Below are 23,703 nucleotides of genomic sequence, written 5' to 3'. Positions count from 1 at the left end.
GGGCACAGGGCTTGGGCCAGGCGTGGCCCTGGGAGACCTGGGCTCAAGCCCATGATTTACTGTGTGTCCCTGAGCAAGCCGCTCACCCTCTCTGGGCCCGCAGCCCGTGTTCGCTCATCTGTGGAAGCCCCGCTGAGCTCCCTCCTGGGGTGAGTTACCAGGGAAACCTCATGGGTGACTCGAAGCCAGGCGCTGAGCAGGCATTGAGAGGGGAATGAACGGGAGGGCCAGGGCAGGCGGGCAGGGGCCGTGCGGCCAGGCGAGGAGCTGAGGCCCTCTGGGGGGACGTGGAGGCTGGAAGGGGGGTGGGGACAGTGTTGGGGCCTGGATGATGAGGGTGCCCACCCTGTGGCTGCAGCTGGTGGTCCTGCCTGGGGGCCAGGGCCCAGTCAGCGCCATGTCCAGCAGGGTGGAGCCTCCTCTGGTGAGACTGGACGTGCCCCCTCGGGCACTGCAGGCCTCTCGGGCGGGCAGCCCGGCTCTGACGCCAGGTGCCACCGACGACGGTCACACCTGGCCCTGGCACACCCCAGAGGCAGGAGCCGTCCTGACGCACGTGTGCCCAGGGGCTGGGGAGGGCCACTGGCCAACGTCCAGCCCCAGCTGCGGGAAACGCGGCTTCACCCCAGACCGCCCTGCTCTGTGGGCCTGGAGGCGCCAGGTGCCCCCTGGTTCTGTGGCCACAGACCCCGGGCAGGGCGCCCCGTCGCCAGCAGACGCTCCCCCTCCTGCTCTGCGGTTGTGTCCCTGCTCCCCTGGGGTGGGGACCTGCCCTCTGTCCTCCATCACCTGGCGCCACAGGAGACCCGCCCAGAGGACCCAGGGGGTCAGCTGTCCACTGAGCGGAGCGGGCCCCGCCTGCCTCCTCCAGGAGGGACGGAGGCGCTGGCCCCGTCCCTGAGCACCGCGGCTTGGCGCCTCGTGTTAATTATTTGCGTCATTCATTAGGGACGGTGGCTACCTGGAGTGACCAGTGATCATGGACCAGCTCGGCTGCACCTCCCGGGAGGCACCCCAGAGGTGAGCTGCACACCTACTATGTGCCAGTGTTTAACTCAACCCTCAGGACGACCCTGGGGAGGGCTGGGGCTCTACCCTTGACCCCTTCCCCAGAATTGGGAGGTCAAGAAGGGCCAGGCGTCCACCCGGTCACGGGGCTGGGAGTGGCGCTGGGCCCTGGGCTGCCTGCGAGGCCTTCACCCTGAGGGAGCTGCTGCGGGGGGGCAGCGGGAGGCTCTGGGCGCCGTGGGGGGGAGCTGTGCCCAGCTCCGGTGCCCAGGCTGAGCTCCGCCGCCCTGGCTTGGGCTCCACAGCCAGGCACCCGACTGGGCACTGGCCAGCCCCGCAGTGGGCTCCTGATCCCGGGGCCTGGACAACTATGCACTGCCCAGGGCCAGGCCGAGGTCTGCCGGCCCCACGGCACGGGACCAGGCAGGAACGGGAGCTGGCCTCATGTGGACGGGCCTGTGGGCAGGGCTCTGCTGGGCAGCTGTCCCGAAGGGCTGACCCTCCAAGGCCCTTCCCACCCCCTCTTCCTCTCTCCCCTGAGGGACCCGCGGGACGCCTGCCGAGTCACCCCCGCCCCGTGTGACTCAAGGCACGGACAGGAGCCAAGCGATTCCCTGTTTCCTGGCCTCAGGCTGGAAGTCTCCCGCGCCCTGAAGCCCCTCTGTCCCCCCGACCGGCCAGTGACAGGGACACCCAGCACCTTTCCTGCTTTGCCTCTGCAGCCAGGAACCCCAGGTCGCGGGCAGCGGCAGCGGCTCCCACACCAGCGCCCAGCGCCACGGCTGGTGGGCTTTGTTCCCGAGCTGCACTGCCACCTCTCACCTGTGGTACCAGGACGGGGCCCACGGGCACCCGACCACGGAGCCCCCCAGCCCTGTTCTGCGTTTTATGTAGAGACGGGGTCGCCCTCAGCCGCCCAGGGCCTCACGAGATGGCTGAGGCTGGCCTTGAGCTCCCGGTCCTCCCGCCTCAGCCTCCCGAGCTGCAGGGACCACAACCAGAGAGCCAAGCGCAGCAGGAGGAGCCAGAGAAGGTGCTCAGTCGGCCAGCACTGGCCGCGGTCACTCACCAGGCAGACGAGCTCTGGAAGGACATCAGCGGTGGGCTCTGGGCATCTTCCCGCAGCGTGTGCACAGCCTGGGGGGCCGGCGGCTGGGAGCCCGGGGGAGGCTGGGGCTGCGGGGCCGGCGGCCCTGGGCGGGGGGCGCGGGCAGGGCCCCCCCAGCGCCGGGGGCCCTGTTTCATCCAGCGGCCCCGCAGGCCCCAGCGCGCCAGGTGGACCTGGCAGACATTGTAGTTCATGGCCGAGTAGTAGAGCAGGTCCAGCAGCAGCAGCAGCAGCACGAGGAAGCCGTAGATCCACACCCCCAGCAGGGCCGTGTAGTTGCTGGGGAGAGACGGACGGACGGACGTGAGGCGGCCGGCCCTGCCCAGGCGGCCGGCACCGGGGGCACGGGCCAGGGCTGCGCGGGAGCTCCCGGCGGGCACCAGGCTCGGCCCCGCCCCCCGCCCCTTGGCCTTCTCCCGCGTCCTGGGCCTGCCCTGAGGACCCCAGGCCCCCACGCAGGCTCCGCCCACCCGCCGCCCCCCTCGGGCCTCCCTGTGGCTGGGCGGCCATTGCCGTCCCCGGCCTCACCCTGCACACACCTCCTGTCTCACCCCTGGGCAGCTGCGGAGCCTGGGGACACGGGGGGACACCTCACCCCCCACGTGTCATTCAGGGCTCGGCTCGGGGATCTGCACGGTGGCCTGAAGTCACGGTGCCCCCGTCCCGCCGTCCCCGGCCTTTCTGTCCCTTCCTGGGGGCCTTTCACTCTGGCTGTGTGGTGGGGGTCCCCACTGTTCCTTATTCATCCACCTACATCCACCCCCCACTGCGCACCAGGCCTGCACCCTCCTCTGGCAGAGGTGACGGGACTCCTGGAGGGCCTTGTGACCCGGTGCAGCCCAGGCACCCCCCGCTGGCCAGCGCCGGTCCCTGAGGAGCGCGGTCTGCCGGCTGCCCACACAGGGCCTTTGCACAGGCTGCGCTTCTGCTGCTCAGCTCTCCACAGGCCTTCTCCTTCCTCCCGTCAGCCCCTGGGAGGCCGCTAGCCCAGGAAGTCTCCAGGTGCCCGTCCCTCCTCTGGTCACCGCACCATTCCCCCACCCCTCCCTGAGGCTGGGGGCTGGTCCCCAAGGGTCGGCCGTGTCCTGGGCCCTGGTGCCACGGAGCCATGAGCAGTGCTCGAAGGGCCTGCAGCTGTTGGAGGAACCGGATCATCAGTCCCTCAAACGCCACCCACAGCTGCTCCCTGCTGTGGCACCTGCTCGGTGGCTGTGCCAGCAGCGCCAAGGAGGAGGGCTAACGCACACCCACGAGCAGAGTCGGGCCCAGCTGTTGCTCCCAATCCCCAAACGAGGCCCCTAGGCACTGGGACCCCCCAGACCCCACTGAGCGGGACACATGGTGCTGTAGCCAGGGCCCTGGTTCTCACTCCTCCCCTGCCCGGCTTTGCTGTGTTTCCTGAGAGAACCGCCGCCCGTCTCTGGGCTGGAGGAGAGGCCACAGACTCCAGTCTCAGCTTTCAGGAGCTGGCTCTCTGCAGACCTGGAGCGGCCCTGGCTTCAGAGCCTCTGCAGGAAGAAGGCTGCTCCCCGGGACCCTGGGCCTCCCAGGGCTGGGCCAGGGCCAGGGCCAGGGCCAGGGCCAGGCGCCCTTTGCTCCCGGCCAGCAGTGCTCCCGCTCACTTGGCCACTCAGTTCTTGGACCAAGGACTCGCTGGGTGCCGGGGTGACAGGGAGGCGGCTGTGTCCCGACAGGTGTGTGGACCCCCAGGGCCGACGCTCCAGGCTTGGTGCCCACTGGGGGGCGGGGGAAGCAGCAAGTCGCTGTGGCCGGGTCCCCACCATGGCCACCACAGAGGGGACGCTGGATTTTTCCAGAGGTCTCTAGTCAGAATTCCTGCGGGACGGAGCAGCATCGGGGCAGGAATGTGGGGCAGACAGGTGGCCACGCAGACAGGGGGCGGCCTGGCTGTCCCCCACGTCCTCTCTCCTGCAGCCCAGAGTGGCATCCCAGGGTTCCCACAGCAGCCGCGGGGCCGAGGGGCGGGGCGGGGAGGGGGCAGCTGTCCGCGGTCAGTCGCATCCAGCAGAATGGAAGCCCCCGCACAGAGCATCGCCTGAGCCCCAACCACCCAGCCTGGAGCGCAGCACCCGGTTCCGGGAGCAAAGGGCAGCAGGTGCGTGGGCTCCTGCCCAGGCTGGGCCTCGCTGCCCGCCTGCCCGCACTGTGCCACCTCCTGTGCGCCCGGCTCAGCGGCCGCCCCCTCCAGGCAGCCTGCTGTGATGCTCCCAGAGTGCACTGCGGGCTCCGCTGTCCTGCAGAACTGTCCGCCCTTGGACACAGGGAGGCCCTGAGGGCAGCGCTGAGTCCCGCGGGTCTCTGTGCCCAGCTGTGGCCAAGTGGCCTCCATGCCAACATCCTCCTGGCGCTCGCTGACCGCGAGCAGCCACCTTAGCCGCTGTGAAAGGCCCGGGCCTTGCGCTTCTGAGTCCTTAGACGGCGCCGTGTGCCCATGTGCCAGGAGGGACGACCCGCTGACTGACAAGGAAAGACGCGGGAGAGACAGAGTCGCCTGCCGGAGGTGGCCCAGGGGCGGGAGCTGCTCGTCCCCGGGCTCAGGCCTGGGGCTCCGAGGGCTGGAGTTGAGTGTCACCGAGGGGTCTCCTGCCTCTGCCCACTGTGCCCACTGGCCCTGGCCCAGCCTCTGCAGAGACCGAGGGGCTTGTTCCGCTTCTCCCTCCTCCGAGAGCTCCTGGCCGAGGGTCACCGTCATCGCGCTCTGTGGCCAGTGGCTGGTGTTGGCGTCCACCCGCTGCCCACCCGGCCCCTCCCTGCTGGTGCCGCCAGCACCAGGTCCCCTCTGCTGCCTGGGGGTGGCAGGCTGGGCCACCAGGTCACAGACCTGTCCCCGAGCAGTTCCTGCCCCTGTCCTGCCCTGGAGGTCGGCCAGCTGGGGGAGTCAGGCCTGGTATGATTTTAAAAATCTAATTAAAAGTAGGTGAGCTGGAAGCTAACTCCACCCGGATGCCGGTCTTGGTCGTGTGTGAGGAGCGGCCCAGGGTCAAGAGCAGGGGCTGCGCTCGGGGCAGACGCGAGGCCCGCAGAGCCAGGGACAGCGGCAGCTGGGAGTGCTGGGCACGGTCACTGAGTCATGGAGGAGTCCCCGTCTCCTGGGGCCAGAGCAGCTGTGCTCAGCCTGTGAGCACGCCCGGCCCTGCCCCGCTCCAGGGTCCAGGAGAGTCCTGCTGGGCCTGGCTGGGGGACGCGGAGGCCAGGGCACCAGGTTCAAACCCTGGTTCTGCAGATTCTCCCTGTGGAACTCAGGGAGCTGAGCGGCCGCTCCCTCGTCTGTGAAAGGGATCACTCTGCTGCCTGCTCCGTGGTGAAGCCGTGGGCCTCAAGGAAGGGCCTGGAAAGAGAACCCACTTCAACGAAGGCCCAGAGGGAGGCTGGAGAGGCCTCGGCCCAGAGAGGCACAGGGCTTTGCTCAAAGCCACACAGCAGTCGTGGCAGGGTCTGGCTTCGGGCCCAGGAAGCCCAGGGAGGCAGGCTGTTCCTGTCACAGTGTCCCCGCCACTCCCTGGGGGCATCTCAGAGGGGCACCCATGCCCCTCTGAAAACAGGCTTGGTCATGTGACCAGCTGGGCCGGGCACAGTCCTCGGTGCCAGGGAGGTGATCTCACAGCTTCCTGTCCAGGACTCAGGCCCACCATCAGGGCTGGGCGGGCCGGTGGGTGGCGGGATGGCGGTGGTCCATGCAGCAGGGCAGCTGCCACGGCCCCGCAGTAGCCCTGAGCCAGCGCCTGGCGTCTCCACCTGGGATGTCCCCGGGAGGCCACTTCCTCAGCCAGGGACACAGCAGGAGCCAGAAACAGCATTTGTCCCCAGGCCCCGGGACTCGGTGCTCATCACCCTTCGCTGAGCCGGGACCCTGGGACAGAGGAGCGGCCCTGCGTGTCCTTTAGTGCTGTGTGGCTCCAGGCCTCTTCTCACTGTCTCTGAGCCTCAGCCCCAGAGAGCGGGGCGGGCAGGGCCTCCTTCCCGTGCGTGGGCAGCTCTCTGCAGCGGCGGCAGCGAGTCAGGCCCCGACCGGGGCAGGTCCTCGGGATGCTCCTTCCCTTCCCTGGAGGCGGAGGGCCCTCGGGTCAGGAAGAGGGTTCTAGAAGCTCTCCAGTCTTCCTGCGTGTGGGGAGCGGAAGTTCGACACCCAGCAGGGCCTGGCAGGGTCGAGTGGGGGACAAGACACTCTGGTGACCTCTGACCCCACCCTGGGGCTGGACCCTGAGCTTGAGGCCTGTTACCAGGGACGCGAGGTGGCGTGGGGGAGGCTGGGACCCAGACATCGGGGTGCCCCCGACATGGGGAAGGAGGCCGTCGGGTGGGTCTCGCGGAGGTGGGGAGAGCCCTGCGCCCTGTGCCCGCACCCTGCACCCTGTGCCCATGCCACAGCAGCAGTGCCCAGGCCTCCGAGCTGTTCCCTGCCTCGGGGAGGGGCAGCTGCTGCCCTGGTGCCTGCCCACCTGAGCCCTGGGTGGAGGCCCAGGGTCGGGGGCCCGAGACCTGGGCGGGTGTCCAGCTGCCTGCCCAGGACGGCCTGAGCACCCCTGGCGTGGCCGGAAGGTGACATCGCTGCGGCGGGTGATGGGAGGCATCTGCCAGGGCCAAGAAACCCCTGTTCCTCCAGAGAAGCGCAGATAAAGGAGGCCTAGTGCCCCCTCCCCGGTCACCCTCTTCCCACTGACTCAGCCACAGGGACGGTGGGGGCCGCGTTCCAGCTGCTGTCCCTCTGGGCTGACCGCTGGCCGGGGTGAGGCCCTGGCAGGTGCAGGTCCAGGGCCCTGGGACTCCGGGCTCTGGCTGAGACCTGGTGCGAGCCCCGGAGCCCGACAGGTCCAGGCTCTCCCGACAAGGCCAGGAGCAGGACGGGGCTCCCACCCGGCTCTAGCTGTCACCTGGGACAGGTGAGCTCACCAGCCTCCACCCGACTGGGCTCTCTTCCTCCCAGAGCGGCTGCTAGAGGCTGGGGAGAGCGCACCCCAGAGGGCCTGCGACCAGGTGTGCCCAGGGCTCTGCAGGGCAGGATGGCCACAGCCCAGGTGGGCTCTGCCTGTTCCTGGGGCACACGCAGGCCCCGTCCCCACCGTCTGGTGACAATCTGATGCTGGCTCCCACCTGAGACTCCCCAGCTGCCCCTCTGCCACCAGCCCACCTGGGCTTGGCCCACAGTCCTGGAGCCCAGGCAGCTGGACAGGGGCTCCCGAGGCCCTGATCCGTCCCCAGGTCGTCCCTTGTGGGGCCACAGCCCCAAGCTGTCCTTGGGCCTCTGGTCACCCCAGGTGCTCAAGGGCCCCCTTGTCCCGTGCACCATCCTGGAGGCACAAGGACAGCTCAGAGCCCTCCTGGCCCCAGGTTCCCTCAGGAGAGGGTCCCAGCACCTCCGCACCCCAGGAGGCCCTGCCACCCCGGGTCCCCAGTCACCCCTGAACTTCCTGCAGGGATCTCGGGTGGAGGCTCCTGGGCCGGGGGCTCCCGCCTGCCTCTCAGCACACTGGACGCCCCGGCCTCCCTCCAGGACGCAGAGTGCGGGTGGGTGGAGTCCAGGTCTGTGGGGGCTCACCACACCAGGCCTCCCACCCCCAGGGAGGAAGGGGGCAGGAAGACGCTGGAGAACACAGGAGCAGGGGTGCGCGGGCCACCCGCACCGTGGGTCGAGGCCGGGACGGTGGGAGGAGGGCTGCTGGCATCTGGTGGGAGAGGCCGGCCTGCCCCACAGCCCAGGACATGCAGGGCAACAAAGAATGACCTGCCCAAGGTCCGGGAGGCCGGCACAGCCCTGTCTGGGCCTCTCCCCGCTGGGGTGGGTCTGCCTCCACCCGCGAGGCTCCAGGATTCCCAGGCAACTCCAGGCCTCCCGGGCTCCACCACGCGCCTTCCCCAGGCAGGTGGCTCACCTGCTCTGTGCCCATCTCCCCCAGTGTGACATGGCTAAGGACGGGTGGCCGCTGAGGCAGGCGGGAGTGTGGGCGCAGAGCCTGCCCGAGGCGCTCCCTGGGCGCTTCTTAAGGTCGAGGAGTAAAAGCGCAAGTTCAAGTTCCAGTTCCCACGTGTCCCGTCCTCTCCACAAAGGCCTTCCTCTGTGGTCCAGCTGCTGGCGAGCAGCCAGCGGCCCCGGGGTTGGAACCGTGGCGTATTCCACGTGCAATCCCGGGAAGTGTGCAGATTATAGAAACCTGTGGGCTCCGGAACAAGGATCCCAGGCGCCAGGCGCCAGCCCCTGCACAGTCTGGTTTGTTGCCAAGCCTCCGAGAGGCTTCCACGGCCCCCGCAGCCCCTCGGGGTCCTGACCCCGTCCTGGTGCCGCTCTGCTCCCTCACGAATTAGCCCCTGTTCTTAGAAAAGGCTCGGGTCAAACTGCAGGCCTGGTTCCAGTCCCGCTGTGACGGACGGGGCTCGCGCAGCGACTTCACACACAGAATTATTCTAAGGCCTGAGCAGATGGCAAGATATTCAGGGGAAGCCGTGCATTTGAGGAAGGCAGGATGGGGAGCTGGCCTGGGGGGAGGAGGGGAGTTGGCATCTCCTGCCCAACCAAAGGGAGGACGCAGCTTCCCCCTGAGTGAGCACAGCATGATGCAAAGCCCTGGGAGTCCCCGCGACAGACGGAGAGATGGAGGCTCAGCTCCCAGCCCACTGCCCCCAGCGGTCCTGCTGATCCCTTCACAGCGCTCCACAACCACCCCTTTCAAGCCCATGTCTCCTGAGAGCCAGCCTCCTGCTTTCTGGGAAAATATCTGAAGCATCTCATGAAAGTTAGGAGGAAGGTAAGAAAGAATGCCTGACCCGTAAAGAGGAGCCGACACCGTTGTTTTAGAGGTACTCGCCAACACACTTGGACAAGAAAAAAGAAGGGAGGCACGCTCGTTAGAAAGTAGGAGACAAAATCATCCTAACGGGAAACCCAGGAGAATCAACTGGAAAAGTGTGACAAAGATAAGACATTTTAGTAAGCTGGCTGAGTACGAAATTCACAAAATTCATAAATAGAAATGATTAGCTTTTATCACCTTTATCATCTGAGCAGTCAGAAGACAGGGTAGAAGGAAACACCTTATTTATAATAGCAACATGAAAAGAAACAAGTAGGAGTAAACGCAAAGCTTATTGTACAACATCTCTATGAAGAAAACTGTGAAGGGCTATGAGGGAAAATGCGAACCCATAGAGATGTACTGTGTCCTTGGAGATAAACAGTCCACATATGAAAAGTCATTTCTTGGCTTCACCTATGAATTCAAAATGAGCTCAGTTCAAAATCATGATTAGGTTGGTGGGGTTTTTTTGTTTGTTTGTTTGTTTCTGTTTCTTTGCAGAACTACACAAGCTAATTCAAACGTTCATATAACCAAGAGCCCGGCGAATAAGCCGAGATGTGAAAACATACTAAAGATCACCGTCGTTAGTAGAGTGAGACACTGAGACACCAGCCAATGGATCACGGAGAGTCTCACCATCTGCCTGACACTCCAGTTTAGCACATTATGGTACATGATATTTGCACTTTACACCAGCAGAGAGGAGATGGACGGTTCAGTGAATGGTGTTGGAACAAGTGGCCTCCCCATTTGGGGAAAAAAAAAACAACACCAGTAATAATGAAATTGAATTCCTAGCTCAAAACTGATATCAATATAAGTCTTTTGATATAAATGATAGATTTTTTTTAAAAAGAAAGTAAAACATAAAAGAAGTAGAGATGACATGGGGGGATTTTTAATAACCCCATTAGGGAAATCCTTGCTCATTATGATATAAAACCCAGAAGTCGTAAAAGAAAAAAACTGGAAATACTGTGATTGCATAACAATTAAAATTAAGTATGAGAAAAAAATCACCAAATCAAAGGCACAACACGAAAATTTTTCTTCTCATATATAAAGAATTCCTATAAATAAATAAAAAGACCAAAATGCAAAGGGACACGTTCAGGTAGCTCACAGTGACAAGCACAAACGGCCCTCTCGTGTGAAGATGCTCAGTGAGGTCCACAGTAAAAGGCCGTTTTGATCTTCCAGGCCTGGACTTAGCCATCCCCTGCTTCCCCCTGCCATCTCTGCTCCCATACCTCGGTCCCCCCTTCAGGAGCCTGATCTCAATGTGTCTTCGTCACTTAGGGGAGGACTGCAGGGTCCACCTCTGAGTCGATGGTGTCCATCCGTATGATTGAACAAGGCTGAATGAACGCGGGGACTTGGGCCCAGGGACTCCAGGCGCTGGCACCTGCTCTACCTGAAACTCTGCACACGACCCCAGGGAGCCTCTAGCCGGCCTGAGAGTGGGCGTGGCACTCGGGTTTCTCAGAGGGCAGGCCCTGGAGGCTTCGTGGGTCTGCCTGGGCCCCTCCCCGGGGGTCACGCTCCCCGGGGTCACGGTGCACCTGCCCTGGGGCTGGCTGGAACTCACTTGTGCATGTAGCCCTCGGAGCTGGCCGTGAGGTTCGCCTGCATCACCGCCTGGAACTCAGACTCGTTGCAGCAGTATTTGAAGACCGTGTTGTTATGGTGACAGCAGAGGATGAAGGTTTTGTTGTCAGAGAGCCGGGGGCAGTGGAAGCCAAAGTGGTAGCGGCCCTTGTGGTCCGTGTACGGCTCGCAGACCCGGAAATGCGCGGAGGAGACTGCAAAACAGGTCGCCAGATTTGGTGGGACCCCGGCCACTGTGCCCAGGGGCAGGATGGGCAGCGGTCCAGTCCTGCTGGCCCTCCCCCCCCCGGGAAGCCTGCTGGCTCTTTTCTCCCAGAAGCCCTGGTTGTGGACTCTGAGGCCAGGGACTTGGGGCTCCTCCAGGGAAGAGCCAGGGCCCCCTCGAGGGGACCCCTCCAGCAGCTAGAAGCACTCACAGGAACTGAGCGGCCACTCTGCCCTCCCAGGCCCATCCCGTCTAGTCCAGCGGCCACCCTAGCAGGTGGGCTTGGGAACCCCCCTTTACAGACAGGGAAACTGAGGCTTAGAGGCCTGCAGTGACGCGGCTGCGCTGGGAAGCAGGGGAGCAGGAATGAACCCAGGCCTGCTTGGACTCCACCGGTTCCTGGGTGGGGCCACTGCAGACAGGCTGGCCCCTGGGGTGAGGGGCATGGAGGAGACTGGGTTCTATCAGCAGCCCCTCCAGCCAGCGGTCCTGCCCACCTGCTGCCCTGCCCTGCCCAAGGCCTCCCAGGCTCCCTCCCCACTGCAGGGAGCCAGCACTCTGCTCTCCCACCCCCCAGCTCCGGAGGGAGGCCGGGTGACACACAGGAGTACAGGCTGAACAATGGAAGCCCTGGAGCCGCTGCCTCAAGCTTAATTAGTATCTTCATAAAAGGGATCCTGTATCTAATTTGTATCGCTGAAAAGGGGCTTCGCGGGCTGAATGCGCCTCTCCAACCACGAGGCACTGGCTCTGCAAAGCCTCCGCCAGCCAGCGAGCTGGGAGCTGTCTGCCGAGGTTACTAGGCTGCACCCACACTCACCCCCAGGCTGTGCCTCCGGGGAGGCCAGGAAGGCGTGCCTCCGGGGAGGCCAGGAGGGGCTGGGCTGGCAGGTGGGCGGCGCCCCTCAGGCTCCCGGTGCAGAGGCTGGCTGGGGTGCCCCCACTCAAATTCTGTGCCCCTTCCCTAAAGGACAGCACCCTCTTCTGCGGGTGGAGCACAGGGGCCTCTGGGCTCCCTTGACCCCCTTGACCTTGGGAAACCGTTCTCCCAGGACGCAGAGGTGACTGCACATGCCCAGATGGAGCATCTGCTGACAGAGATCATGGATTCCACTGAAGGGAGGGCAAAGTGAGGCTCAGGGCAGTGGGCCCCAAGGCATGGTCCCTGGCCTGGCCTGTCGCACCCCTGGGGACTTGTCCCAAAGCAGATTCTCAGGCCCCTCGTAGTCCTTCCAGATCAGCTCTGGGGCACGGCCCTCAGTCTGTCCAGGAAGCCCACCAGGGATGCCATGGGCTAGGTGGGACCCCAACCTGGCGGAGCCACAGGCCAGGGCCAGAGCTGAGGGTGGCCGTGGCCATCAATCCTGCCTCGGTCCCAGTCCATTGGGAAGCCCTGCCGTGGCTCTACTCACACCTGTTTGTGGGCAGCTGGGAGGGACCAGCTAGCCAGAGGCCATGTGCTAGCCAGAAAGACCGGCCCAGGCTCTGGGACAGGCCCCAGAGCTGCCACAGGACTTGGGGTGGGCAGGGCGGCAGGGAGGAGCTGGCCTTGAGGGGCCTGGACACCTTGGCAGGAGCCAGGGGTGTAGACACAGGGTTGGCGGGGGCTGGCCCAGCACATAGAAGGGTCCTGCCCTGCACCTAGCTCACAGTGTCAGCACCGCTGGACAGTCAGCGCCACCGGCTTTGGCCACTGGCGGCCACCAGGAAGCCCTGCAGCTCCCTGAGCCGAGGGAGCCCTGGGCTAGGAGCCAGGACTGCTGGAGCGTCCCGGGGCTACCTGGCCCCTCGGCCCCCTCCCCTCCCTGGGGAAGGCAGGTTGGCTCCCCTGTGGGCCAGCAGCAGGCTGTGCTGGCTCAGGGCAGTGCCCTGCTCCCCTCCTCACACAGCAGGAGTTGACGGGCAGCTGCTTCCTGCTCAGAGTCCTTTCCTCATTTGTAGGAGGAGGCCAGAGGTTCTTCTGCCCCAGGGGACAGTGAGGACCAGAGGAGCCCATGCATGGGGAGCCCCTGCCGGGGGACCCCCACTCCCAGCCCCTCCTGGCCTCCCTCTAAGCTGTGCCCAGCAGCGTGGTGGGGGCTGGAAACCACCAGGGGACATCAGTGGCTCAGAGAGAAACAGAGTCGGAGGCAGAGACAGTGGACAGAGGAGGAGCAGGAAGGACAGGAAGCCTCCGGCAGAGCGGCACTGGCCCTGCTCAGAGCGGGCGCTGGCTGATGTGCTGGGCCGCCCTTCTGCTGAGGGCAAGGGAGGCCTCTCTGGTCAGCCCCAGCTCGGAGCGGTGCATGCCCATCTTTGTAACTGGGAGTCTGATAGGGGACATCGTGGGGAGCTGGTGTGGCACCCGTGGGGTGGCCCCAGTACCGGGGCTCTGCCTGGGCCAGGTTCCCAGCCCCCAGCCTGCTGTATTGGCTCAGGCAAGTGTGCCCCAGCCTCAGGGTCCTTATCTATACCGCGGGCGACCTGAGCTGCTGGTGGACGGGTAGGGCTGTGCGCAAAGGCCCCTCGGACTCTCCCTGGAGCACCCGGGCGAGGGAGCAGGGTGCTGTGCACAGTAGGTCCTCACCGCCCGCCATGGGCGTGAGCTGGTCGGAGGGCACCAGGGCGGCGCCCGGCTGGCCCCGCTGACCACGCCCCTCCCGCCCGCCTCCAGGGTTTACCTGCGGAGAACAGCAGGGACAGGAGCAGGGCGAGCCGGTTCCGGGACCGCGGGCCACAACTGGTCATCGTTTGGCTGGCATCGATCCGTGCAGCGCCGCCGCCTGTTTAATGAGACCCGGGGGAGGCTGGGTGTGGGCGGCCGGCTTTGTCGCCGGCGGGGACCTGCGGCGGGCGCAGGGCGGCGAGGGTGGAATCCAGCCATCCAATTTCCTCTCCGGAATGAACGGCCTTCCCACCCGTCACCTGTCACCTCCTTTTCTTTTCACCGCAAAATGAGACTGAATCAGAGGAGGACGACGGCTCAGGTGGTGGAAATAACCCGCGGACCGCGCGTCCCTAACGGGGACTTCCATTAACCCCTGGTCCGAGGGCGAGCACCGGGCAGGGGCTCCCAGGCCCTGGGGACACGGCGGGGACTAAAGAGAAACCAAACAGCACCAGGCAGAGCCGTGTGCCTTCCGCGAGGACAGCGACGAGCCACACAAACAAATGAATATTTAAAATGCCACGAGGCTCGGAGCTCGCCCTGCGCTGGGAGCAGGTCCCCGCCACCAGCTCCTCCTAGAGCTGAGCGGGAAGGTTCCCGGGACTCCCCGGAGGGCGGGACAATGGGACACAGCGGGGACACACAGTTCAGCCTTAAGAAAGCAGGGGATTCTGACCCTGTCACAGGGCAGATGGACCTGGGGACCTTGTGCTCAGGGAAGCAAGCCGGTCACAAAAGGGCACGCACTGGGGGGCCCCACTCGCCTGGGGTCCCTGGGGGAGTGGGGTCCCCAGGGCTGCCCCTGCCAGGTGGGGGCCCTGGCCTGCGGGCAGGACTGCACAGCCCCTCCCTGTTGCTCACAGAGAAGACTCCCTCTGGTCAGTCCTGGGTCCACTCGGGAGGCCCTCACTGAGTGTCCCCGAAGACAGTCTGAGATGAACAGTTGCAGAGACGCAGCTGACCACCGGCTCTGGAAGAGGAGTGGGGGAAGGGCAGCCGATGCCCAGCTCAGACTGTCCCAGAACCCCGCCCTCGGCTCCTGGAGGCCGGTCAGGGAGGGCAGAGGGCCACCAGGGGGGCGGAGGCAGCTCTGCATCCTGTGGGCAGTCAGCCTGCAGGACCGGCAACCGGGGAGCCACTCCGACACCCAGAGGTGGGAAACCAGCACAGGTTGGAACCCAGGCTCCCAGCCTTGACCTCGGCCCGCCACAGAGCGGCACCAGGGGCCTGAGCCACGGGGTGCCCACCCCAGGAGGTGTACCAGGACGGGGGGGCCTGACCGCAGAACACCCCTGGCTGGCAGCCTTGGCATCGAGACTCCTGGTGGTGACGTGGGGTGACGGGGAGGGGGCCCCTCAGGTCTGCACAGCGCAGAGCCTCCCCTCCCACCTGCCCTGCAGCTCCCCAGGCTGAGAGCCGCTTAATTGCTCTGAGCCTGGCCTCCCCTGCCTCCCGTGCCTTCCTGGCCTCCTGGGAGGCCGAAGGAGATTAAAGCATCTGAGTGCTTAGGAGAGATCTCCTTTCAGGGAAACCGCAGGATCCACCCTGGAAATACGCCGAGCCAACGGAGCCCTGGGCCCAAGATGACCACCCGCCTGGGCCCCAGCCTGGGCCCCACCTGCAGACCGGAGAAGCTGGGGCTGGGGGCGGAGTCAAGTCCCAGGCTCCAGGACCCATAGGGTGGGGCTGCCCTCATTCTGATCAGGGGCTCAAGTCCAGGAGCTACTGGGCCAGTGGGTGAGTGACCCAGGTCCACCTGCACCAGGGCAGGGCTTCTTCCTGCTGCTGCCACTCCCTACAAAGTCCACTGCCTGTTTTTGGGGGGTCAGTCACCCTGGGGCGCCATTCTGCAGCAGCTCAGTCAGAAGCTGCTCAGATGCCACCTCCGCCAGGAAGCCCCCTTGACTCTGCTGCCTAGAAGCCCATCCCTCCCCTGGCCTGTCTGTGGGTTTCCAGTTGCCCCTCCTCCCTCAGCAGCCACCTGCCACCTCCAACTCAGCCAGGCTCCCACTGGGTTCTAGGGACATGACAGAGGAGAGTCCTTGTCCCCTGGCTGTGCGTGGAGGGTGCTCACCAGCCCCACCCATGACCCCACAGGCCCTGGCCAGAGCAGAGGGCACGGCCCAGTGTCAGGCCTGGAGGGCACCCAGCCAGCCCCAGGCCTCCTTCTGTGGCGCTGAGATCACAGCCACCTCAGAGCCTGATGCCAGGTCACCCACGTCTAACTCATCCGAGTGCAGCCATCCAGCCTGGGCACTGCTCCCCGGCTCTGCAGGCCGACAGGCCCCTGTCCACCTCATGCCGGGCCTGAGTCGGAGCGTCAAAGCCACCACCCGCCTGCTGGACAGCGATCACTGCCCAGGCTCCCGAGGGCTGGAGTACCAGGGCTGCAGGCAGAGTCCTGGGGAGGCCAGTCACGTCCCGTCCCCTCTGAGCCAGAAGGTGGCTGCAGACACCCCCAGGGCCCCAGGGCCAGCCTGGTCCTAGACGGTCACTGCCTCGGGCCACACATTCCCTGCCCAGTCACAAGACCAAAGCCATGGCCTGGGCCCTCTGCGGGGCCACAGAGGACCTGGGTTTGGGGACCATGAACACTGGGACTAGGACATGTCACACAGCCGGGCACCCCCACCCAGGACCTGCCACAGGTGACGTCTGCTCTACGGGACCCTCACATCTACTTGCTGCCCAGCCTGCTGGGCCCTGCTTCTGGGTGCTCAGAGCCCCTGGGGGCTGCCCCTGGAGGCTGCCATCCCCTGGCTGTTTGGTGGGTGAGCTGGACACTGTCCAGTACCTCACTGTTACCTCCGCGAACCCCACGCAGCCCCAGGAGGCAGATCATCTCAGAAAGGAAGAGACTGAGGCTCAGAGATGCAGAGTGACGTGCTGGAGCTCACACAGCCCTTGGCTGCAGGCAGGAGGCCAAGCAGGCTCCAAAACCACTCAACCTCCCAGTGCCCCAAAGGCGTCCCAGGCCCCCAGGCCCCCAGCAAGCGCAGTGAGGTCTGTCTTCCCGGGCCACCTGAGATGGCAGCTCCGAGCCCACCCTTGGAGAGCTGGAGGACACTCTGCCTCGCGGGCTCCCTGGGCGCTCTCGACCTGGAATCACGAGTCCGGCCGCATCTCTGTGGTCCGCCGCCCGGGTCAGCCGGGGACTGCTGTTCTGAGGTTGGAGGGTTATTTTTAAACACCAAATTTGGCAAGGCTGGGAGCCAGGGGAGGGCGTGTGGACAGCAGCGGAGCTGGGAGATGAATTAGACCCTCGGGGACGGGAGGTCCCTGGCATATCAGCCAGGCCACCAGGACCGCGGGGAGGAACCCTGGGGCAGGGCCCCACTGCCTGGTGGGGGGTGACGGGGACACCATTGGCCTGAAGCTCTGGCAGCCTTGGGGTCTCCTGCTGCCCCTCCTCAGCCCACCCTGCCTCCTTGGCTGGCCAAGTGCATCTCCTCTGGCGGGGACCACCCAGGGCTGCCAGGCCTGGGGCTTGGGCTGCTCTGCCTGAGGCCAAACCCATGTGACCTGGGTGAGCCACCGAGTCCCAGAGTCCTCTGTGCTGGAAGGGGCTGATGGGGCACGTGATCCACAGGCGCCTGTGTGACAGCTGAGACGGGGTGCCGGAGCCTCGCCCTCATGGAGCCCACCTGTCCTACCAGCTGGCCTCTACCTCTGCGGTCCCAGGGTGGCTTCCCAAAGTGCCTGCCTGCTCACCCTGCTTGGGAGGTCCGGCCTCGCCCACCCCAAGGCCTCCAAGCACAGCCTCACCCTCTCTGCTCCTCCAGCTTCAGCCTCCAAGGCCCGTGGCTCCTCTGAGCCTTTGCACGTTCTGTTCCCAGCTGTGCTCGGTGCCTGAGGCTCCACCGGGGAGCCCACCCCAGGCCTCTCCTCCGCACCCCGTGGCTCCTGCAGGGGGCTCCCAAAACGCTGGCCCTCCCCACCCCCTGGGCCGACTTGATCTGTGTCCTCATTCCAGAGCCACTCTGAGAAGGGCACATGGGAGCAGGGGTCAGGGACAGGACACTGCCCCAGGGGCATGGTCCTCTTCAGACATGAGCCACACTGGCCCTGGCCCTGAATTTTCTAGCCCCGGGGACAGAGAAGGACACAGGCTGGTCACTGTGGAAGCCCCAAGCCACCTCGCCCCCCTCCCCAGGGCAGGGCGGGAGGCCAGGGGAGGTGAAGGTCCTGCCCGGGCACCTGGGCTCTCAGCAGCTGGTGGCGCACTCCAGAGCCTGGGCCTGGCGGGGAGTGGCCCTCTCCCAGGGGCCTTCCCTAGCTGGCCCTGCCGCTCTGCCACTGTGGGCCGAGCGGCACGTCACACAGGACTGGAAAGGCTCCCCAGCCTTGGGACCTGTGGCCTGGGCAGGGTGGGGATGGTCATCATGCCAGCCACATGATGCTCAGTGGCCAGACTTGCAGGACTGTCAGTGACAGTCATGTTGGCGTCAACGTGGACGAGCATTCAGCATGGACAGCAGGTGCCCATGGGTGTGCAGGAGCCTCACACGGGCAGGGACTGGGACCCGGCTGCTCTCCCCCACTGGCCCCTTGGCCTCGCACACCGTGGACTGCCCTGGCCGGCACGAGCAGGCCCCGGCCCCCAGGCCGCCCTCTCCCCACACCCCTGGTGACAGTCTGTTTTCAGGACGACACGTGCGAGGAGGTTATGAAACGTCCCTGGAATGCGAGGTCCAGGAATAAACACTGCTCAACTCGATGCTGCCTGAAGCAAGATCAAAGCTTGTCCCTGTGACCCCCCTGTGCTGGCAGGAGGCAGCCGCCGGAGGAACTGGGACACGTCCCCTCACAGCGCTGGCTGGGGCCAACATCTGAGAAACAGACACTGGTCAAAGCCACCTGGCCACCTGCTGTCGGGTGTGAGGGACGGGATGGGGACAGAGGTTGGGGACTGAGAGACGTCTCTGTTTCGCTGCTCAGAGAGGCGCAGGGATGGGCCCAGAGCTGCAGGGCCGCGGGTGTACTTTGGAGCAGGTCTGCTGCGGTGGCCCTGTGTGACAGCGCCCTCAGTCCCCAACCTCTGTGGAGTGGCAGCACTTGCCCGCTGGGTGACCAGGTGAGTGAGTGCACTGGCCTCGGCTTCCTCACCGGCTCAGGCAACCATGGCCGCCCTGGTGGGGACAGAAGATGGGCGCAATGGAGCAGAGGCCGGCGGGGCACCGCAGACGGTGGGTATCTGGTGTCGCCCACTCCGCTCCTCCCAAGGCCAGTGTCTAGAGGGCAGAGCTGGCCCCCCGCCGGCCGTGTCTGAACCCCACGCCCTGGTTCTCCAGGTCCCCTCCCACGTTAGCTTGGCCTCCTTCCCTGCTGGGACAAGCTCCCGGAGGTGGGGGCTTCGTGCCTCCACATCCCCCACCACGCCTGGCGCACAGTAGGTGCTGGATACACACTCGCTTCACCTCCAAGAGTGGACACCTGGACGGAACAGCGGCGGCCAGGCGGGGGTGGGGGGAGCCCCGCAGACGGCAGGGGGCTGTGGGCGGCTGAGCAGGGCGGTGGCTTGGAGACCGCTCCTGCCCCCGCTGGCCCCGCTCAGGAGGACGGGCCAGCTGATGCCCACAGAAGGCCCTCTCCCTGGCCCCTGCCTTCTGAGCCCTGGGTCCAAGCTCTAAACCCTGTCCCTACCGTCCCCGGTTTCACACCCTCTCCCTGAGCCACCATGTCCCCATTAGAGCTCTGTGGCTCTCGGGGTGTTGGCCTGGCTGTCACCCTGCTCTGCAGGTGTGGACGCCAGAGCCCGGGAGGGAGGGCAGCTCCTGGCTGCTGGGATCTCCTGGGGCCTCCCGGGCCCCCTCGGCCTCCCCGGTTACGCAGGGGGTGGGCAGGGACAGCCGTAGCCCTTGGCAACTCGACCGTGGGCCTGTGTCCACGGATTGCTGGGCTGCACGAAGGAGATAAGGCAGCCTGGAGTCCCGCGGCAGGCACTTCCCGGTGGAGAGCACAAACATCACATGAGGAGTGACTCACTCCAAGTGCCAGGCGGGGGAGGGGCAGCGCTGCCGGTGGGTGGCCCTGCGCTCTCCTGGGGCCTCCCTTGGTGCCAGGGGCCAGGCACCCAGGAGAAGAGGAGCCAAAGCCCCGAGTCTCAGCCCCCATCAGGCCCGGGCAGCACCCCACTTTGACGGGGTTGGCAGGGCCCACCCAGGAGGAGACCGAAGCGGCGTCATTTCTCCATTCAGGAATCCTCCCTCCCGCCATCCCTCCTACGATGCAGAGCAGCCAAACGTCCTTGTGCCACAGCCTGGGGCCTCCTGAGGGCGTAGGGAGGGCCTGGCCTGGTCTGGGTTGGCACAGTGCTGGGAGCTGAGGTAGGACAGGTAGGCTGGCCTGCACCAGACCAGAGGCTGGGCCTGCGGTGGCTCGCACCACTGCCTGGCACGTGCAAAGACCCAGAGGTGGGCTGAGCTGGATGCGGGGTCGAGGAAGGGAACCAGGGATGGTGCCAGAGGTGGGCAGGGCTTGGGTGCTCCCGGCACAGTGGGTGCTGGTGGTCACCCCACAACCCACAGGGACCATCCAGAAAGAGGGCCGGTGAGGAAGGGGTGGGGAGCCCAGAAAAAGGACATGGAAGGGCAAGTGGAGAAGGTGCACCATATGAGCACCTACTGTGTGCAGGAAGGAGACTCAGGAGGAGCGTGGTCCCCACACATGCAGGGGCCTGAGTGGGCCAGGGGTCTGTCCCCTGGCCTCTGCCTGGCCGCTCTGGGCTGGCCTGCCGAGAACAGGAAGCGGCTCCCGCCCAGGGTGGGAAGGGAGCCGAGGAAGCGCATGTGTCCAAACCGAGGGTCAGAAGGCCAGGCCCGCCGGGAGCCAGAAGGGGAGGGCCAGGGGGAGAGCCAGAGCTCCCCAGCCCCACTGCTGGCCACCGCGTCCAGCTCGCCCCTCAGCCCAAGCTCTCCAGACACACCGGCTCTGCTCTGAGCCCCGTCCCCAACCCCACAGAGGACCTGGACACAGGGCGCCAGGCAGAGGAGCTCATGGGCACTTTGTCAAGGCCACACAGAGGCCAGTGGAGGAGACGGTCATGACCGGGCGGTCACATGCCAGCGTGGACCACACAGGGCTCCTCGCCACAGGCCACCTCCCTGGTGACAGACACCATCACCGTGGCCTCTCACAAGGTGCATGTCTGCGGGGGCTTTGCAGCCCTTCTGGCTGCCCTCGGCCTGGGCACTTGCCCAGGGCAGGGACCCCGGCCTCACTCCTGTGCCCAGCACCAGAGAGACCTGGAAACGTCCACAGTCCTGATCTGCCAGGCTCTGAGGCAGGAGCCAGACCCCAGACAGACCTGGGCCACTCCCCTCCTGGGGCCACTGGCCCCTCCTGGCTCTTGGTCACCATCAATCAATCCTAAGCCCCAACAAAAGGACAGCAGGTGCCGGGCCTTGTGTGGTCAGCGGGCGCCAGGCCCAGGCCACTGTGGGTCTGGGGGGAGCCCAGCCCTTCTGGGTGGGGCCCGGGTGGGCCGGGTGGGCCCAGCTGCAGCCTGGGGTCAGGGCTGCCGCACCCTGGAGTGACCGTCCTGTGGTCCTGACGCAGCTGTCTCCGGGCCCGCTGCCTTCTGCACCCCGGCTACAGTCCAGGGCTGGGGTGAACAGAGGCCTCTGGCTGGACAGGGCAATCCCAGCCCTACCTGCTCCTACTCAGCCTGTGAACCCCCTCTGGGGCCTCAGTCCCTGAGGTCAGGAGGGGCTGGCGGGTCCTTGCAGGAGCCCTCTATACTAGGCACTGGTGACATCCGCAGGGGACAGTCCGCCTCTCGAGGAAGGCGCCCAGAGCCCAGAGGGGTCTGCCCAGAGCGTCAGCAGCCCTGTTTCTAGGGGAGGACCTGGAGGGCGCCCGCACCCCATCAGGGGCAGCACCACAGGAACCGAGGCCTCCAGAGCTGTCAGAGAAGCCCAGCCTCAGCCCTAGGGACACAGCTGTGACAGGGCACAGAAGCAAGGGCCTGGGGCGCCCAGGAGCAGGTGCTCTGCTGCAGGCTAAAGGGGTGTTGAGGGTGTCCCATCCTGACACCTGTCATTGACAACAAGCAAACAAAGAGGGCATTGCCTGGACCAGCGGACAGTACCAAGGCCCAGGAAGAGGGACGGACCCCATCCCGGGCCTGGAGGGCAGCAGGTGAACCTGGCACCAAGGCTTAAAGAGTGTGTGCAGGCTGGGGCGGGCGGCGACCGCCATCCAGCCGCTCGGGAGGCTGAGGCAGGAGGATCTCCAGTTCACAGCCAGCCTCAGCAACTTACCAAGGCCCTAAGCAACTCAGGGAGGCCCCATCTCTAAATAAAACAAAGAAGGGCTGGGGGCGGCTCAGCCGTTGAGTGCCCCGGGTTCCATCCCAGTATCAAACAAAGTTTGCACATAATCCAGAGTCTGGAAGAGGCCAGAGGGGGTTCCCACGTTCCCCAGAAGGCCGCGTTGCCTGCGCCCAGGACTGGGATTTTCCCATCCAGGATGGACGGACCCTGCTGGATTCCCAGCCTCCTGGTAAGTCCCGGGGACACTGCCCGGGGGGAGGGGGTTCTGGTCACAAACTCTCTGGCCCTCATTTCTAAGCGAGGGCCACCAGATGATAAAATGTCCTGGCAATTCAGGGGGATCTGACCTGGAGGACTCAGGTAACGCAGGATCCCCAGGTCGTCTCTCACCTGGTCCCACCCCCACGGGCCTACACCTCCCAGGTCTCGGGGCAGAGGCTGGGGAGGCCCTGCAGATGCCGAGTTGCTGCCTGCATTAAACCCTGCGTGGTCACCTGGCCTCGGGTGACTCAGAGACCTGGGGATGGGCTCTATCCAGTCCTCAAGAGGTGACCGTGGGTGACCTCTACACAGATGTGGATCACCGACCTGCCTACAGAGGCCGCGAGAGACAGGCCCCCCTCCCATCGGCCACACTGCTGCACCCCAGGAGGCGACAGCAGGCCCGGCGAGGAATCCAGACTCGGAAGAGACCCCAGCGGGTACCGGCTGGGCAGCTGCGCTCCTGGACGAGGTCGGATGGGCACCAGCCAGGGCCAGAGCTCGCCAGCACGGCCTTGGACCAGACGGAGCCTCAGGTTCCCCATCTGTCTTGGGGGTGGTGGCCAGACGCTAGAATGAGATCAGGAATGTCCCCAAAGGCGCACGTGTTGAAGGACGGGGGCCGGCTGGGCGCTGCTGGGACGTGGTAGAAACACTAAGAGTGGAACTAATCGGAAGTCTCCCCACCATGGGGTCCACTGGGACCTAGCCCTTCTCTTCCTCCTCCTCGGGTGTCCCTCCACCACACACCCCACCACCATGTGCCACCTCGCCAGGCCTGAGGCAGCAGGGACTCGTGACCGAAACCCCCAAAGTGAGCACAGCGACCCTCCCGCTTCTTGGGCCAGTTAGCTCCGATGTTTTGTGACAGTGACGGACACTGGCGCACACACCAGCACAGCCCCGTGGACACAGAGCTCCTCGGAGGGTGAGTGACCAGGGCAGGACCCCAGGCACCTCTGCTGGCTCGGAGTGTGGGGGCTGGGGGTCTTCATCTCTCCTGCTTTCCGGGGACTTTGATGCCCGCTCAAATTCAAGAGCCACTGGTAGGTCAGAGGAGGGAACCTGCCACACGTGGCCAGACAGTAGAAGTCCCTGTCCCGGGCCACCAGGCCTCTGTCACCCTGCCATTGTAGGCCAGAAGTGGCCACAGACAACCTTCCCGCGGTGCCACCATCTAATAGAACTCATTCACACAAACGGGCAGCCCTGGTTAGAGAGACCCTCGGCCAGGCCCCGCCTCCCAGGACGGCCTCAGACCCTCGCCCCGGGAGCCACTGCACCCACAGCTCATCCTGCCCTGCCCGGGGGTCCAGGGCGCTGGCCTGCAGGTTGGAGAAGTGGGCAGCAGCACCTGCCGGGCACCACGCAGCAGGTTCGTGGGTGGCGGGTAGTGAAGGGAGCGGCGGGAGCCGGGGAGGGGACGCTGCGGAGCGGCTATAACAAACCAAGTCACCAACCGGCTAATTGGCAGCAGCTGCTGCTCCAACCAGAGACTTGTCAGCGGTGATTAAGGGGAGTTGCCTTCAGGCCAATCAACTCCAAAATCATGCAAATGGGGCCGCCGTGAGCCCAGGGAGACCACAGGGTGGCGCAGAGCACCAGGCCCCCAGCGGTGCTCTGAGCCCCTCCCGGGCCTGGGGGCCGGCCACCCCTCACGGGTCTGTGGCAGCCGGTGCCCGGGGCCACTTCTGGTATTGACGAGCTCCCGCCCACACTCTGCGTCACTGGCACCAAAGCTGCTGAGGCCACCACAAGGCAGGCGGGGACCAGCCGCTCCT

At 65.4% G+C, this 23,703-nt stretch overlaps 1 protein-coding gene across 5 annotated transcripts in view; it reads right to left on the bottom strand.

The window, feature by feature from the left end:
• LOC113186783 (protein shisa-like-1) overlaps positions 1-23,703 on the bottom strand; it is a 94,987-nt gene that overhangs the window by 19,737 nt on the left and 51,547 nt on the right. For 3 of the 5 annotated variants that reach the window (XM_026394336.2, XM_026394333.2, XM_026394334.2), the window contains exons 2-4: positions 13,402-13,503; positions 10,517-10,730; positions 2,078-2,395 (exon numbers count right to left, since the gene is read on the bottom strand). In XM_026394336.2, coding sequence (XP_026250121.1) covers positions 2,078-2,395; positions 10,517-10,730; positions 13,402-13,468 — 599 coding nt within the window. In that variant the 5' untranslated portion in view covers positions 13,469-13,503. Of the gene's footprint in view, positions 1-2,077; positions 2,396-10,516; positions 10,731-13,401; positions 13,504-14,249; positions 14,302-16,182; positions 16,258-23,703 lie in introns of those variants that run through there. The other 2 variants (XM_026394338.2, XM_026394337.2) reach the window with 2 other exon arrangements.

This window comes from Urocitellus parryii, unplaced genomic scaffold, assembly GCF_045843805.1.
Source record: "Urocitellus parryii isolate mUroPar1 unplaced genomic scaffold, mUroPar1.hap1 Scaffold_259, whole genome shotgun sequence".
Taxonomy (NCBI): domain Eukaryota; kingdom Metazoa; phylum Chordata; class Mammalia; order Rodentia; family Sciuridae; genus Urocitellus; species Urocitellus parryii.
This window is presented reverse-complemented; position numbering and strand designations above follow the sequence as displayed.